Source organism: Podarcis vaucheri (genome assembly GCF_965113315.1).
Source record: "Podarcis vaucheri genome assembly, chromosome: 8".
NCBI classification, from domain to species: Eukaryota; Metazoa; Chordata; class Lepidosauria; order Squamata; family Lacertidae; genus Podarcis; species Podarcis vaucheri.
In genome coordinates, this window is record NC_138766.1 from 35,782,055 (window position 1) to 35,797,631 (window position 15,577).

Here is a 15,577-nt window from a genome sequence, read left to right on the forward strand (position 1 = left end):
TTGTCCTTTGTCTCCATTCTGGATAGCAGGACAAAGGACAAGTTACATATTAAAAAGAAGTTTTATTTAAAAAGTCTCAGTGGTAAACCAGCGCACATATTTCAACTTCAGAAAAATGGTTCAAAGGAATGCAGGATTCAGTTAATTTAAAACTTCTCCACAACATTATACTTAACACTTCCCAGCTAAATTCATCAGGTGCCTACATGATTAATTTTGAAGCACCAATTAATTTATGTTCACTCAAGTTGTTGCTGGCATTTAATTAGAGTTTAGCTTTCATGTTCTTTATCTCTGTTGTTGTTGGCTGATGAATTAGCTTTTGCTTTTTAGCTCAGGGGGTTGGGGGTCATTATCGTAGTAGATTATTTTATTGTTTCATGTGAGCTGCCTTGGAGGCTTAGATGCGGTATAAAGCCAGGGGATTAACATCTTAAAATATTTTTTTATTCCTACCATGAATTTGCCAATCTCCCACATTGCTCCTCCCTAGTAATGTGTGGCAAAAACAAACCATGACCTCTGTTTTAGTATTACATCTAAACTAGGGGTTGAGATTTGTTTCACGCAAAAGAAAACACCATCTGTAAGACAAGAACAATCCTTACCTTACTGACCGCAGTTTGCTTGAACCAAAACAAAACAATATCCCTGGTTCAGAAGTGGCTGTGGTTTGTTTCTTAGTAAACAATTAATTGTGGTTTATTGTGATGTGTGAACTAGGCCATAGGACTTCTTTATGTGCACAGTAGGGATGGGGAATCTGTGGCCCTCCAGGTGTTGCTGGACTACAATTCCCATAATCCCTGAGGCATTGGCCATGCTGGCTGGGGCTGATGGGAGATGGAGTCCAACAACATCTAGACGACCACATGTTCCTCATCCCTGGTATTCAGGACTGTAGGGCCTGTGCTAACTTATGGAATGTTCAGAAGTAGCAGAAACACTCATGGCTCAAGAATATATACAAATGCCTATTAATTCAGCTTCAGGACAATGCTTGTAACATTTTGGCAAAAAACAGTCCCTCAACACTTCTGAACTGCTGCTCTGATGGAGGCCCAATGCACACCATAGTCTCTGCAGCAATTGACTGATTAGGATTCTTCATTGTTCTCTTTCCTCTGTTAAGTGCATAGTAACAGAACTAGGTAACTAGGAAAGTGGTATGTGGCCTTCACAGAAGACAGGATCTTGTCAGCACTAATTAATGTTGGATCCAATGATCTGCATAGAGTATGGATTCATTTTACTCAAGATATAATCCATCTTTCTTTCTTTTTCTGTTTTGGATAAAGTGAACCAAGGCTGAGGATATCCCCTACAGATTCTTAGGCTGTGATAGATGATAGATAGATAGATAGATAGATAGATAGATAGATAGATAGATAGATAGATAGATGATAGATAGATATAGATAGATGGTAGATAGATAGATAGATGATAGATAGATAGATAGATAGATAGATGATAGTCTAACTCTATTATTATTTTTTTGCCCCTTAAAAGAGCTTATTGAGAAACTGGTTTCATTCCGAAGATAAAAGCTCACTGAGGATTGATTCTTTCTGCATTACCCTGCTGTATGTCCATTTGAAAACGGATGTAGGCAGCCCCAGGAATGGAGGTGGTACCCACACCTGTGCAATGACATTGCGGTGTGTATATACCAGGACTGCAATCACCGCTTCCTCCTTCATTTACCTGGGGCATTTGCAGGAAGCAAAAGACGTGAACAGCCTAATCAATGGAAGGGATTTAAAATGCAAAGCAACCCTGTCCTTGCCCAACAGGGTTTATTTCATGGACAGGCTTTCCTAATAGTCTGGGGGTGGGACATTTAAATATATACATATCTTTAAGTTAAGAGGGCCATGTCTGGAAACAGCAATCTTTAGCAAAATTCATACTCGCTCATGATAAAAGCACAAGAGTCACAAATAGTAAAGGCAGCCAAGCTTTAAGATTTGGCCACTGTTCTTGTTACTTCTTAAAATAGTGTCTTCAGGTACTTACCATTATCTGGGGGAACATGAGATCTAGTCACTGCTTTTACGTTTTCTTTTGATTTAGCAGGTTTTTTAATATCTTGATTCTGTACGTGCTTTTCTTTTCTCTTTGGAGGTTGAGGAGAGGACACTGTCTCTGCTGTGTCAGTAGATTTGGACTGGTGGTTCCATCACAAAAAGGAGAAGGAGACCATTTAATTTGTGAAAACTTAAAACAGAACTTTACATAGGCTGCAATCATATATACCAGGAATGTCCAACAGGTTGATCACGATCTACTGGTCCGTGCCCCCCCCAAAAAAAAGCTCAACAACCTTAACAACTTTGGTAGATCACTGTCAGTTTTTTATAGAACAGAGTCTCTTGAAAGTTGGACATGCCTGATATATACACACCTATGGACCTGGCGCTGTGGGTTAAACCACTGAGCCTATGACTTGCTGATCAGAAGGTCGGCAGTTCGAATCCCCGCGATGGGGTGAGCTCTCGTGGCTCGGTCCCTGCTCCTGCCAACCTAGCAGTTCGAAAGCACGTCAAAGTGCAAGTAGATAAATAGGTACCGCTCTGGTGGGAAGGTAAACGGCATTCCCGTGCACTGCTCTGGTTCGCCAGAAGCAGCTTAGTCATGCTGGCCACATGACCTGGAAGCTGTACGCTGGCTCCCTCGGCCAATAAAGTGAGATGAGCGCCGCAACCCCAGAGTCGGTCACGACTGGACCTAATAGTCAGGGGTCCCTTTACCTATGGACCTGAAAGTAAACCCCCATCAATTTCAATGGGGCTTACTTTTAACAAGACATTAACAGGATTGCACTGCAAGCATCCTTTTCAAGTGCACACATACAAAATCAGTTTTATTATCAATATTCCCAAACTGGAATCTTGCCAAGAGCATGCTTTGGATTTAAGGTTGGAAAGTAATATATTTGATGACAGAGGCATTATTTCATACAATTTTGCAGGTGACAAACATGCAAAGGAAATAAGAAGCTCAAGTCTCTTAAACTTCTTCTCTTTGTATCCCAAGAATGCTTGTGTAGACCCGCAACAGAAAATAACATCTTATCTGATAGAGTTAAACAAGCCGTTTAACCATGAAACATATATTACTTCTGAATACTTACACTCCCCTTAGACTTTCCAGATCCACCAATAGGAGGTAGTGAAGATGATTTTGAGCTGCAGGAAACAATAATGGTATTTCAGTTTTAAAACACTTGGAATGTTCTCAACATCATGAATTATTATGCTGAAACAGCCTATCTATTGCCAACAAACATAATGTCTTTATAAGGGTGCTTCTAGACGGTCACTATTTCCAAGTGTGATTCAATCATGTGCTGGCAAATCCAGGTTGCACAATCAAAGTCAGTTTGGTGCTCTTGCTTAACAAACCCACTTCTTCCAAAACGGACTTTCTGCAGTAAGGAAAGTGAGAGGCAAATGCACTGCAAAGTGTGGGTAACAAATTGACTGAAGTAATGCTGGATAACGTCCACCCAAACAAATCAGAATAGATGCTAAATAAACAGAGGACACCATCTCACCGCCACACAAACTTTCTGCAAATGAATCGTGATGAATGCTCAAAAACAGGTCATCTGGAACAACCCAAGGTATTTAGAAGCAAATGATTTTGTGGTATATTTTGCAATTGTCACACATAGGAAGGACCCTATATAATATAAGAAATTACTGAAAAGCTAGAAACCATTTCAGATATTCACAAGCCATGGTCGTCAACTCAAAGACCAACTGCAGAGGAAGCAGTTACATGCAGTTGCATACAATGCCCTTTTATTTGTGGTCTAATAAAACACTTGTGAAGGACAGTAACTTTTGCAACTAGGCCAAAATAAATTTGCTCAAAAGGCTATGAAAAACTAGGAATGGAAAACTCCTCAAGTGAGAACCGTTGACTTTGCCAGTTTATTCAAACAGGAGCTCTGATCTATCACTTTGTGAAGGAGGTTAGAGTGAATTAAGCTAGCTTTAGGGTATCTTCACTCTGTCAAACGATGCAAACCCTTCTTTATCCTTCTAACCTGTTGCTTTGGGTCTAATTCACACTATATGTTTTTGTCTGTGCAAGTAATCATAACTTAGATGCTCATATAAACAAGCAAAACATGTGAACTAGGCAATAAAAGAGACAGATATCAGCAGCAATTGCAGCTGCACTGTGTAACTTCTTTTCACCTATAGAACCCAAAAGTTACAAAAATTCCATCCACGTCAAAAAATGGGCTTAGCTGCAGTACACACCTGGATTCATGGCACTGTATTATCATAATTCATGTTCATAAATATGGCTAGTACAAAAACCCATTAAACTTACCCATACGATCTCCTCATGGTGGACTTGGTGAACAGCAATTCACTATAGGGCAACTTCTTGAATTTGTCTCTGCCAACCGCTACGTAAAACTGCCCATTTTCCAAATCCATCCCACTCTCGACAGGTTTTCCATCTAAAGTGTAGAGCCTGTAAGATATATGAGCACTTTCCTTTAGCAACTGAAATAAATAATCCACACCCTTCAAAGAGTGAACTAATCACTGAGAAGTTTAGTGGCACAGTGTGAGCCCTCTTCCAGAAGAGAGAAGACTTTGCCCTTGGAGCCCACTTTGCCCCATCATTGGAACAATGTCAACTAAACTGGAAGGAATTGTCTGAAGAACCACTGGCAGGGCTCCCACAAGTTGTGTGTTATGATCACAGAGAGCTGCCTTATACTGCATCAGACCAATGAGTCTGTTGTGCCAACTGGCAGTGGTTTCTCCAGGGTTTCGGACAGGGCTCTTTCTGAGCCCTACCTGATTTTGGTCCCACGTTGTAGAGGAAACAAGCCTAATACAATATGTCTTTTCCAATGCCTTTCCATGTAAGCTTTATCAGTACTCGCTTTGTCCTTTTTCTTAGAAACAGTGACAACGCTTCTTGTTTTTAACAACAGTTTTTGAAATTGGGGTGAGCTGTTTCTTTAAAAGCATTTCTCAGTTGCTTAATATTTAAATCTCTAAGCTCAGTTGGACTGTTGGCTTTGAGGGGTGCAGGATTGCTAAATGCATATATTGCTGATCTAACAACAACAACAACAACAACAACAACAACAACAACAACAACAATAATAATAATAATAAATAATTTTATTTATATCCCGCCCTCCCCAGCCGAAGCCGGGCTCACCCTCTATAACTCTGAAATTTCAGGTTTCCTAGAATACTTTTTTGGGGAGGGGCATGTTCTATCATTTGCAGAAACCAAACTTAGCATTTTGTAACCACTTACGTTATACCAAAGGCAAATCTACCAGCATCTCTTAAATATCCTGGGAAGCTCTGTTCCACACCTGCACCACTAATAAGAGCCACTAGATGGGATGGAAGGCCAGTTCATCTATAGTGTGCTTTAAAATGCTGATGGGAAAACAGTGTAGTTAATTATTCAGCAGTCTACTGGTCAAAACCTCAAAGAATTCAGCAAGTGTAAGGCCCCCTTAAAGGAAACGTCACACTTTTAAGTACTTGAGCTCAGAGTGCAGTAATTCTTCCACATAGCTCCATACTGACCATTGACTGTGTTGTCCACTTAAACTTTGCAATGTGCTCCTCAGATCAGAAAAGCTCTGAGTTTATTAAGAAAAAATACTGACACCAACACAAATTGCCAACAAAACCCATTTAGAACTGGCCAGATTTTGAGACATTCTAACTGATTTGTTAAAATGTGCACGTCTACTTGAATTTCCCATAGCCTAACTGGGTTATTGTGCATGTAGCTAAACTACTGTTTGACATGCATTTGCGGAACATTCACTATGCTAGTAACCCATATTGAAATGTTAGCTGATGGAAATGAACCCGAATGTCACTTATAAGATTAAAAAAAACCTGTGACATGAAGAAATTTATTAATTTATTTCACAAAATTTCTAGATGACCCTTCAACACAGACAAGTGATTGCAAGGCACTTTCCAATTAGTATAAAACAACATTAAATAATTCAACAGTAAAATGCAATCATTAAACCCAATCATTGGCAAGACACAACAGTACAGGATAAACTTCTGAAGTTATTAGAAAACCTCACTAATTTCCTCCCTGAATTCGGTACTGGACATTACTTCCTTCTTTCTTTTTAAGCAGAGAAAAAGGGAATTGACCTTCACCAATTTTGCTGCAAGTTTAAAGTGAAGTTTTACACAAGGTAGGCTGTGATGGCAGCCAAATTTTCAGCGAATCTGCATAGTATAGGAGCGAGTGTTGGACCAAATCGCCAGTTGGCCATGAAGCTTAATGGACAGCCTTAGAGACAGTCCCTAACACTCAGCCTGATGTACACAGCCATGAGCTCCTTGAAGGAAGGCAGGAGATATACATGTGAATCATTGTGAATGAATGAATGAATGAATGAATGAATGAATGAATGAAGTCTATAGCAAGTGAGACAGAAGACCTGTTTGTCCCAATGAGGTTAGACAAGTAGGTAAGATTTTAGACAAGTATATTGGTGCAGAGGTAATACACCATACACTGGTTATATTGCAAGCAGACGTTTCCATTTTTATTCAGCTTATGCAAAACAAAACAAAACTCTCACATGAGCAACCAGTTACCACTAATTCCCAATGTTGCCACAGTCAGGGACCACCCATCACTGGAGCAGTCACCATAAACAGGGTGATGCAGCGCACCAGCCATGACTCAAGCAAACATAAACACGCATTTCCCATGCTGCGATTTTTATCACAGATGTGATTGATAGGCATTCTTCCATTAACTAGATTTATAACTGAGGGAACAGCCTTTAGACACTGGAGTTCACATGGTCAAATGGAGCTTGTGTGCATAGGAGGAAGGTTCCTTGAGAATTACAACTTCTGCAGCCCAATCTAAACAGGTCCTCTGCTTCAGGCGGAAGTGGCTGTAGGCATGTGCAAACTACAGGGTTGTGCTCAGAGCTGTCAGGCTGGAATGTCACATCCACTTGTCAAATTTGGCCTGCCAGGGAGCAGGGAAATAAGGATCTGGCCCGCCAGCCAGATGCAGTTCTCCACCTCTGCTCAGTGCTATTGTGATAGGATTTTTGAGGTCTTAGGTATATGTTAAATGTTCATAAGTGTACCAACCAAGCAAGCACGTATGTAGTTTAGCACAGGAAGACCGACCTGAAACCATTTTGATTCCCAATCTGAGCAAATGTTTTCTCTGCAAGGTCAAATCCTGTCTTAAGGGCACATTTAAGATATGAATAGGGTGTGAGCCTGTGACCTGGCCCAGGAACTAAGAATTTATCACTACAAAAGACTGGCCAGGCTCCCCATGCAATCCAATCAAGTAACCTGCCAGACAGGAGATAAACAAGGACAGGAGAAAAACAACATTCAAATTTCTGTTTTAGACCGCCTTTTCTGTGATGTAGGTATGATGTATCTGGGGGGTGGTCTTAGGTTACACCCCTTCTGTGATGTATTTATGATGTATGGACGGGTGGTCTTGAGCTCCAGGGCAGGGAATTTAAAATGTCTACATAAGGCCTTGCACGCCATTGTTCGGGGTTCCTCCTCCCTCCTATGTGTGGTGAGTGAGGACCCTGTTGCAACAGATCAATAAAGATCAAGCTTACTAGCTGCTTTGCTTCTCAATATTCTCTGGTTGGCCTCTGTTATTTTCTCCTACCAATAGGGAACCTACGTAGGACTCTATATGGGCTCTTGGATACCCCATATGGGTAGAAGGGCAGATTTTGTTTACAACACTATACAGGGTTTGCCTGCCCATTAACCTCTCTGAGGCACCAGAAATGTTGCATCAGCGGACAGTGTGGTGGGGCAGTGGCTAACCTGACCGCCTGGCAGGGGAGTCATTGCTGCTTCCTGGAAGGGAAGTGGGAGGAGCAAGGCAAGGGGGAGGGTAGCAACGTGGGAACACACTAGCAGGGCCAATCCAGCACTCCTACTGGTACATTTGCAATGCCAACTTCCTACCACCTTACGCCTCTCAGTAAACAACAGCAACACAGCTGCCGGGAGGTCAAGTAAGTGCCCCCATTGTCCGCAACTGAAATGTAATGCACAAGCCGTGCCTTTTGTATGACTACTGATGTGTGTAATTGAGGAAAAAGCCCACCCTAATGTTCAGATCGGTCTTGGCTGTACTGAACCCTCTAAACGTTGCATCCATTTCTTTAATGAAGAGTTTTTACGTTTTTCAGAATCAATGGCCTTTACGGGAAGCTAAGCTAATGATAGTTCAGCTACCACAAGTCACAATAGCTAATTTGTTAATTATTAAACAAGCAATGATAAATCGTACTAGCTAGCTCAATGTGTCCTCTAACGTTTTAAGAAATCAAATGCAAAAACTGGATTTACAGGAAACATGGAAAAAACAAAAGGGAAGAAACACAGTGTGCTGTACAAATGCCTCTCAAGGTAACATGCTTTACCTTTTGGGTTTTCCCAGACAAAAGCTCTCTTCTGGACCTGGACCAGTTTGCTTTCAAACCAGAACTGGAAACCCCCAATCCAGATGTTAACAGCAAACTATCGGGACATTCCAACAACATGCAGGGTCATGCAAACCCCAAGTGCTGCCCCAAGTTTTCCATATTGAGTGGGAAGATCTCTAAAAGAGGTTTCTAAACATGTTTGTATGAACACAGGGTTCCTGGTCACTTGGAGACTTCTGTGTTCCCTTCAGTCCTTCACACTGAATGTGGGAAGTCAAGGTGACCCACATGGGACAGAAATGTTGAGGACGGGGCAGTGTGCCTCTGCTGCCCTCTTCACTCTGAATGTCTGAAGGTGGCTTTTGACTTACTGTGAACAACGGCATGAAGAAAGGTATTCAAGCAAAGATGAGAAGGCAGAAGCACAGAAGTCCTAGAATGGTTTGGCCACAGAGAAGATCTAAGCCAATGCAGTTTCCCCCCAAGCACTGTCCTATAGTTACCTGAGCCATTATCATAGTCGTGTACATGGGGTGACCCAGGTGTGCTCAGACACACAGTAATGTTTATTTTAAAACAGCCTGGAGATTGTGGTGAAGAGAAATTACAGAGCGGAAACCTAAGGATTTCCCAGGCTGCCTATATGGCAAGACACTACCTGCCAGCTGCAGCCGATGCAAAGCAGCCAATACCACTTTCAGGTGCCACTGCAGAGCATCAACTGAGCAAATAGTTCATGCATTTGCTGGCAGCTTCTACCAAATAGCAAAAGGGCTGAAAACCCAGTTTATGGATGTATATGTACAACATTAGAGCACTTTCGCCCCTAGAACTTGGTCCTGCTCAGCTGCACCTTGCTAGCAAAAACCTGAAACTGTGGTCACATTGACAACGTGCCATTTCATCTTACCTGTGCACAGCGCCACTTCTGAGTGTAACCTTTTCAGTAACCATTTCAAGAACATGATCCCATTGATTCAGTGCTCTTCTGGGGATGAAAAGACGCACGGCCGGGCTTATGAGGTCACCATTAGCAATCAGGCTAAGAAGAGGACAGGAAAAGTTGCAATCAGTTGGATGTTCTTCAAAATAATGATGCTCAAACTGCCTATCAGAAAACCCAACTTACAAAACAGTGCAAGGCTCCTGAAGAGGCTTTCTAAACCGGGCAGACACATTGATTCTGCTGTGGGAAACTGGCTTCACCTGAAAGATTTAAAAAATAAATAAATCAGCAACTGATTCTGTCTCAACTTGTCATTATGTCAACTTTTAAAATCTTAACCTTATTCTTCCCAGGACCAATTTTCTAACAGAACCTTAAGCATAGTACATACCACTCTGGTTTGTAGTCATGTTTTATTTGTGCTTTTGTTGACATTGTGCTTTCCACTTTCTCATCAAAATCCTTCGTTTTTCTTCTTCGTCGTAGCTGTGTTATTTCTAGCCACGACTTCCCTGAACTTCAAAAGTTAATTAGTGCCTACCAATTTGCAAGTGGTGTTGCTGAGTCACAGGAAATTTGGCCTCCCAGTGTCAGATCTGCTAATTTCTTGGCTGTTTCTCATAGTCCATGTTCAGCGGCTTGGAAAGAAACCTATCTCCCATCTGATACCAGCCAGGAGGCTATCAAGCTATATCCACCTTAACAGCTCCTCATGTCTAAATGAGGCAAAGTATTGGTTTAGACATAATATTCTGTAAAAGCAGTCCAAACCCAGTTCAGCAGAACATATCTGAGCCTATTAATCCTATACATACATGAGGCTTGTGCCTGTGGGCATTGTCCTCATGCACCCCTTCCCTCCTTTCTGTGCCATGTTTAAAGATTTCCTGTGTTAGGGGACAATCCAACCCCAAAATCCACAGGGACAAGAGAGTTGGGAAATGGTGGATCTCTGGCATAAGCATCAGATCCCGTCTGAGCTGTAGATACACTACCATAATCCCATCTTCCCGGCAGAGCCAGGCCTCAACTGGCTGAACCAAAACCCTTACGCCAGCACAAGCCCCCCAAAAATGGCCATCTCAGGGGAGTGGCAGGCAGTGTTGGTAGCAGGCCAGAAGTGCCAACTTGGCCCTACGACCATGGATGCCTGGGGCCATGGGTGCCATGGAGTGAAATTTGTGGGTGCCCAGCCTCCTCATGGGGAATTTTGTGGGTGCTGGGTCATCCAGATCCCCAGGGAGTTGCCACCTATGTAACAGGCTATTTTTGCACCCACCACAAAAAATAAGCAACTTTAATTCTTGAATTAGAGAGGAACCATGAACTGGAAGCATGATGTTCCAGGGAGAGGGAGAGATTTCCTTAGAAAGTATTCTAATAACTAGCAATATTTTTCAGCTCCCTAGCTTTTCAGGAACTGCTAGAGCTTTTGCTCTACATAGTGGGTCACAAGGACTAAGTGTAGAAGTATTTATCTAGACAGTAATGGATTCCAATGATGATTTATTAACTATTATTTCCATTTATATCCCACCCTTCAGAAAAGAAAATCACACAGCCCAATGCTTCTACACATATATTCAAATGCACTTCTGAGCCCTTTCAAAACTTCCAGGATGACACATCCTTGCACTCAATTCTCATACTGACATCCAGTAAGCTACACCTGCAGTTAAAATACACTCAGAACTACCCACTTACGATACCCCAGTAAAAGTTTCAGGCAAAGTATTACAGAATTTGGACTGCTTATGGGGCAGCCTGGCACATCTAACCAGTGGGAAATCAAATCTTTTTCTAGATGGTGTTTTGTATGTGACTTCAGAGGATGGTTGCCTTCTAACACTGCAGAGCTAAAGAAAGACTCACTAATCATAAAGAACAAGCCATTGAAAAGATTCCCAGAAGTGTGCAATTAATTAGTTTCCTCAAGCTGATGAAACCTATCAAAGCTTCTCGACAGGATACTAAGCTATAGAGTATGTTTCCTTCTTTGAGTCCTTGTGGAAATAATCCACCCTCGCAATGATGTGGGGAGGTCAAAAAATATATCTGAAGGGGTGTATATCTTCCAAATATAGATGTTGCAGCAATCTGATTTTTAAATGAGCCTCTAATCAAAGAGTCATTAGTATTTTTGCACTCCTTTGGTGCGTCTGGAAAACAAAACAGTTCCATTCTAAAATAAGCCAATCATTTGGGAGTGCATGGTGTGACCAAGGCATGTTATTTTTTCTTTTGAGAATAATTACAAAGTTATGCTGATTTGTTAAGTGTGTTTCAATGGAATGCACATCATTATACAGACCAAAAAAAAATACCCCTGAAACACACAACTATCAAACAACAAAAAACAAGCACGTTACCATTTCAGGACCTACTGAAATCAAGAGACACAAATAAGTCCACTGATTTCAGTTGGTCTACTCAGAGTAGAGCAGAGACATCACCTTGCCAACAAAGGTCCGTATAGTTAAAGCTATGGTTTTCCCAGTAGTGATGTATGGAAGTGAAAGCTGGACCATAAAGAAGGCTGATCGCTGAAGAATTGATGCTTTTGAATTATGGTCCTGGAGGAGACTCTTGAGAGTCCCATGGACTGCAAGAAGATCAAACCTCTCCATTCTTAAGGAAATCAGCCCTGAGTGTGCACTGGAAGGACAGATCGTGAAGCTGAGGTTCCAATACTTTGGCCACCGCATGAGAAGACTCCCTGGAAAAGACCCTGATGTTGGGAAAGATGGAGGGCACAAGGAGAAGGGGACGACAGAGGACGAGATGGTTGGACAGTGTTCTCGAAGCTACCAGCATGAGTTTGACCAAACTGAGGGAGGCAGTGGAAGACAGGAATGCCTGGCGTGCTCTGGTCCATGGGGTCATGAAGAGTTGGACACAACTAAATGACTAAACAACAACAACAACTCAGAGTAGGCATTAGTTGGATATGAGATCATTCCATGATTCTGGAGTTTACACTGCAATTAGGTAAAAAAATCCATTTTCTGAGAATTATAGAGATTAAGGGTGAAATATGCCCATACAGTGGTGCCTCGCAAGACGAAATTAATCCGTTCCACGAGTCTCTTCGTCTAGCGGTTTTTTCGTCTTGCGAAGCAACCCTATTAGCGGCTTTGCGGATTAGCGCTATTAGCGGTTTAGCGGCTATTAAAGGCTTAGCGGCTATTAAAGGTTTAGCGGCTTAGCGGCTAAAAGGCTATTAGCGGCTTAGCGGCTTAGAAAAAGGGGGGGAGCGGGGGGAAATCGGAACACTTGCAAGACATTTTCGTCTTGCAAAGCAAGCCCATAGGGAAAATCGTCTTGCGAAGCAGCTCAAAAACGGAAAACCCTTTCGTCTAGCGGGTTTTCCGTCTTGCGAGGCATTCGTCTTGCGGGGCACCACTGTACATATTTTCAAGTGTAAGAGTAAAGCAACGAACTTCTCAGAAAAATCTATTTTCTTAAAAACAAAACTTTAAACAGAAGTTCATATACACTATGATTATCCCTTTTCATACAACCAGTGAACACGTTAGAGGGAAGGAAGAGCTCACAGCAACTGACCCCATTCCCAGTCTCAGTTCATTCATTGGATCCTTTTTATCAAAGCCATACAAGTTATACTCTCATAGGCTTTGTTTAGAAAATCAGATGGATAAATCGGTTCAGGAGCAAGGACAGCATTCATCGGTTCATCTGAAAAGAGCCACTGGTTAGCCCTAATGAAAACAATATTCAGCTAACTCTGCAGCTTTCCCGATTAACATTTGCTTAGACATTTGTCATTTTGGTTACAAAAAGAGCTTTGTTTTCACAGATTTGATTACACCAAATACCAAATATATGTTTGCTTATAGCAGATACTGCAGTGAGTTCCCTAAGCCTGCATCTTGTATGCATTTTCTCATAGAGACAGACAGATTCACATATTTAGGCCTCCTGCACTGTCCATAGTTACATACTGTTTGCATTTTATTGAGGCTGGGAGATCTGATGCCAACTCTGATAAGCACAAGGGGATTTCTCCTGTGCCATTTCAGAGGAGGAAAGGGAGTGCTTTGAGTTCAGTGTGGGGATGCAGAATGTGCTCTTCTGCCCCACTAATAGTGAAATTATTCACAGGCAAAACAATCAACTGAGGGACAGCCTGTAAAATACTTGTGGTTGGATTAATCTTTTCCTGAACATTTTTGTTTTGGGGAAAAGCACAAGCAAAAGACTGCAGACTTGAAGAAGAAGAAGAATTTTATTATTTATACCCCTCCCATCTGGCTGGGTTTCCCCAGCGACTCTGGGCGGCTTACAGCACATTAAAAAAATGGTAAAACATTGGCCCTTAAAATATCCCGGTACAGGGATGCCTTCAGATGTCTTCTAAAAGTCAGATAGTTGTTTATTTTCTTGACATCTGATGGGATGGTGTTCCACAGGGCAGGCACCACTACCAAGAAGGCCCTCTGCCTAGTTCACAGTAACCTCACTTCTTGCAGTGAGAAAACTACCAGAAGGCCATTGGAGCTGGACCTCAGTGTCCAGCCTGAACAATGGGGGTGGAGGCTTGGAGGTTCAGTAGGGCAGAAGAATAAAGAGGCTTGACCCTGCTAGGATCTTTCCTGTTCCAAATTGCTCACTCTCTGCTCCTTTTTCCCACAGGGTTGGAAAACACTGGAACCAGTTTCTTCCACCACCCATGAGTGGAATTGCAATGGAGGAGATTTTGAGCAGAAAAACGGATGGCAGGCAAATGGTCAAACAGCCTGTCTTCAAGATCCAGCTTCTTTTGATTGTTTTTCCTTTAAAAAAATGGTATGGGGGGAATGATATAACTGTGTAATGTGATATTTTGGCCATGAGCTATGATAGTTGATCAGTGAATGGTGTTTCTCATATGAACTATGGCAGCACACTCGTCATATGACCTCCATGCTGATGTCCAATGATCTGCAAACTGCCATCGGTTCAGGTTGCACAGTAAATATAGTTTTTTAAAAGGTTTAACACTTGAAGACCATGTTCCAGTGGCATTGCCTCCCACAATTCTACCTGTGTGGTAATATACTGAACTGGAGGCTCCATTGCACACACGCCCTAAGTTCCAGTTTCAGGTTTAGAGTTCAGCTGCTCATATATTTATTTACAAATCACCACAATACAGCATTGTCTGGAATACGATCCCCTCAGGAACCACAAAGTAATATATTAACCAACGTGGAATCTGTAATTATGTTAAGGATCTCACATCACCACAGCCTTTAATCGCCTGCTTAGTAGACAGATCCTTAGCATGCTTCAAATGATATCAATAATCCAAAGTTACTCAGCTGGATAGACTCAGTTGGACAGGATCCATTTACCTCAGCTGCACAGGCTCAAACTTCAACACAACAGCTTGCAAATCAATGGGATTTTAATGTATTAATTTAATTTAAGAAACAGGACTCTTGGTTCCTAGATTGCTTTAAGCGGACTGGCTGTGATCAGGAGATCCTCACAGCAGGTGACACACATGTTAAGGATCTGTCAGGAGATCTAAACCAGAAATTATGTGAGAAACATTGAGTGCCCAACTCAGTATTTCCTTCATAATGCTAATATGGGCAGCATTTGCAGGGAGAAATCAGCAGAATGTTTGACCCCTACACCCTTTAGTCCTATCCATCAATTTTCTATTGCTAATTCCAGGGTCTAAATTTGAAAGCTAGGCCAAGAAGGAATTGTCTCCGGGAGGAAGGATTTTGCTATGGATAGTTGGTTAGAAGGGGGGAGGGTGTTAAGTATGCTTCCTTCTCATCATTGATCCTCCCCTCCAAGTTCCCAGGTACCTTGATAAGAAAAAAGGCCTGGAGCCATGTAACTAATGTCAATTCTAATAGTCCAAATAATCTTCCATTGGGAGGAGAGCAGGGAAGTGATTGACTGGGAATCACATATTTATCCGCAAAAGATTATTAGTTGTAAGCTGCTATGAGTGCATATATGCAGGAAAGGGGCAAACATTTGACTTGTATCCATTCTACTACAAAAGTATAAGTTAGGTCTAATAGCAAGGAAATTAATTTTAGAAAATAAAACTGTTTTGCTTTCCCTACAGCACAACAAGACTGCACCAGTTTATGTGAACAGAAACAGTAGCGACTATAAAGAGATGGGAAGCCTACGCTTTGAGT

The 15,577-nt window shown here is 41.9% G+C and overlaps 1 protein-coding gene across 8 annotated transcripts in view; it reads right to left on the reverse strand.

Moving 5' to 3' along the window:
* Positions 1 to 15,577, reverse strand: part of DCDC2 (doublecortin domain containing 2) — a 48,184-nt gene that overhangs the window by 13,416 nt on the left and 19,191 nt on the right. For all 8 annotated transcript variants that reach the window (XM_082235008.1, XM_082235007.1, XM_082235010.1 and 5 more), the window contains 5 exons: positions 9,594 to 9,670; positions 9,375 to 9,506; positions 4,348 to 4,494; positions 3,134 to 3,188; positions 2,017 to 2,167 (listed from right to left, as the gene is read on the reverse strand). In XM_082235008.1, coding sequence (XP_082091134.1) covers positions 2,017 to 2,167; positions 3,134 to 3,188; positions 4,348 to 4,494; positions 9,375 to 9,506; positions 9,594 to 9,670 — 562 coding nt within the window. The remainder of the gene's footprint in view (positions 1 to 2,016; positions 2,168 to 3,133; positions 3,189 to 4,347; positions 4,495 to 9,374; positions 9,507 to 9,593; positions 9,671 to 15,577) is intronic.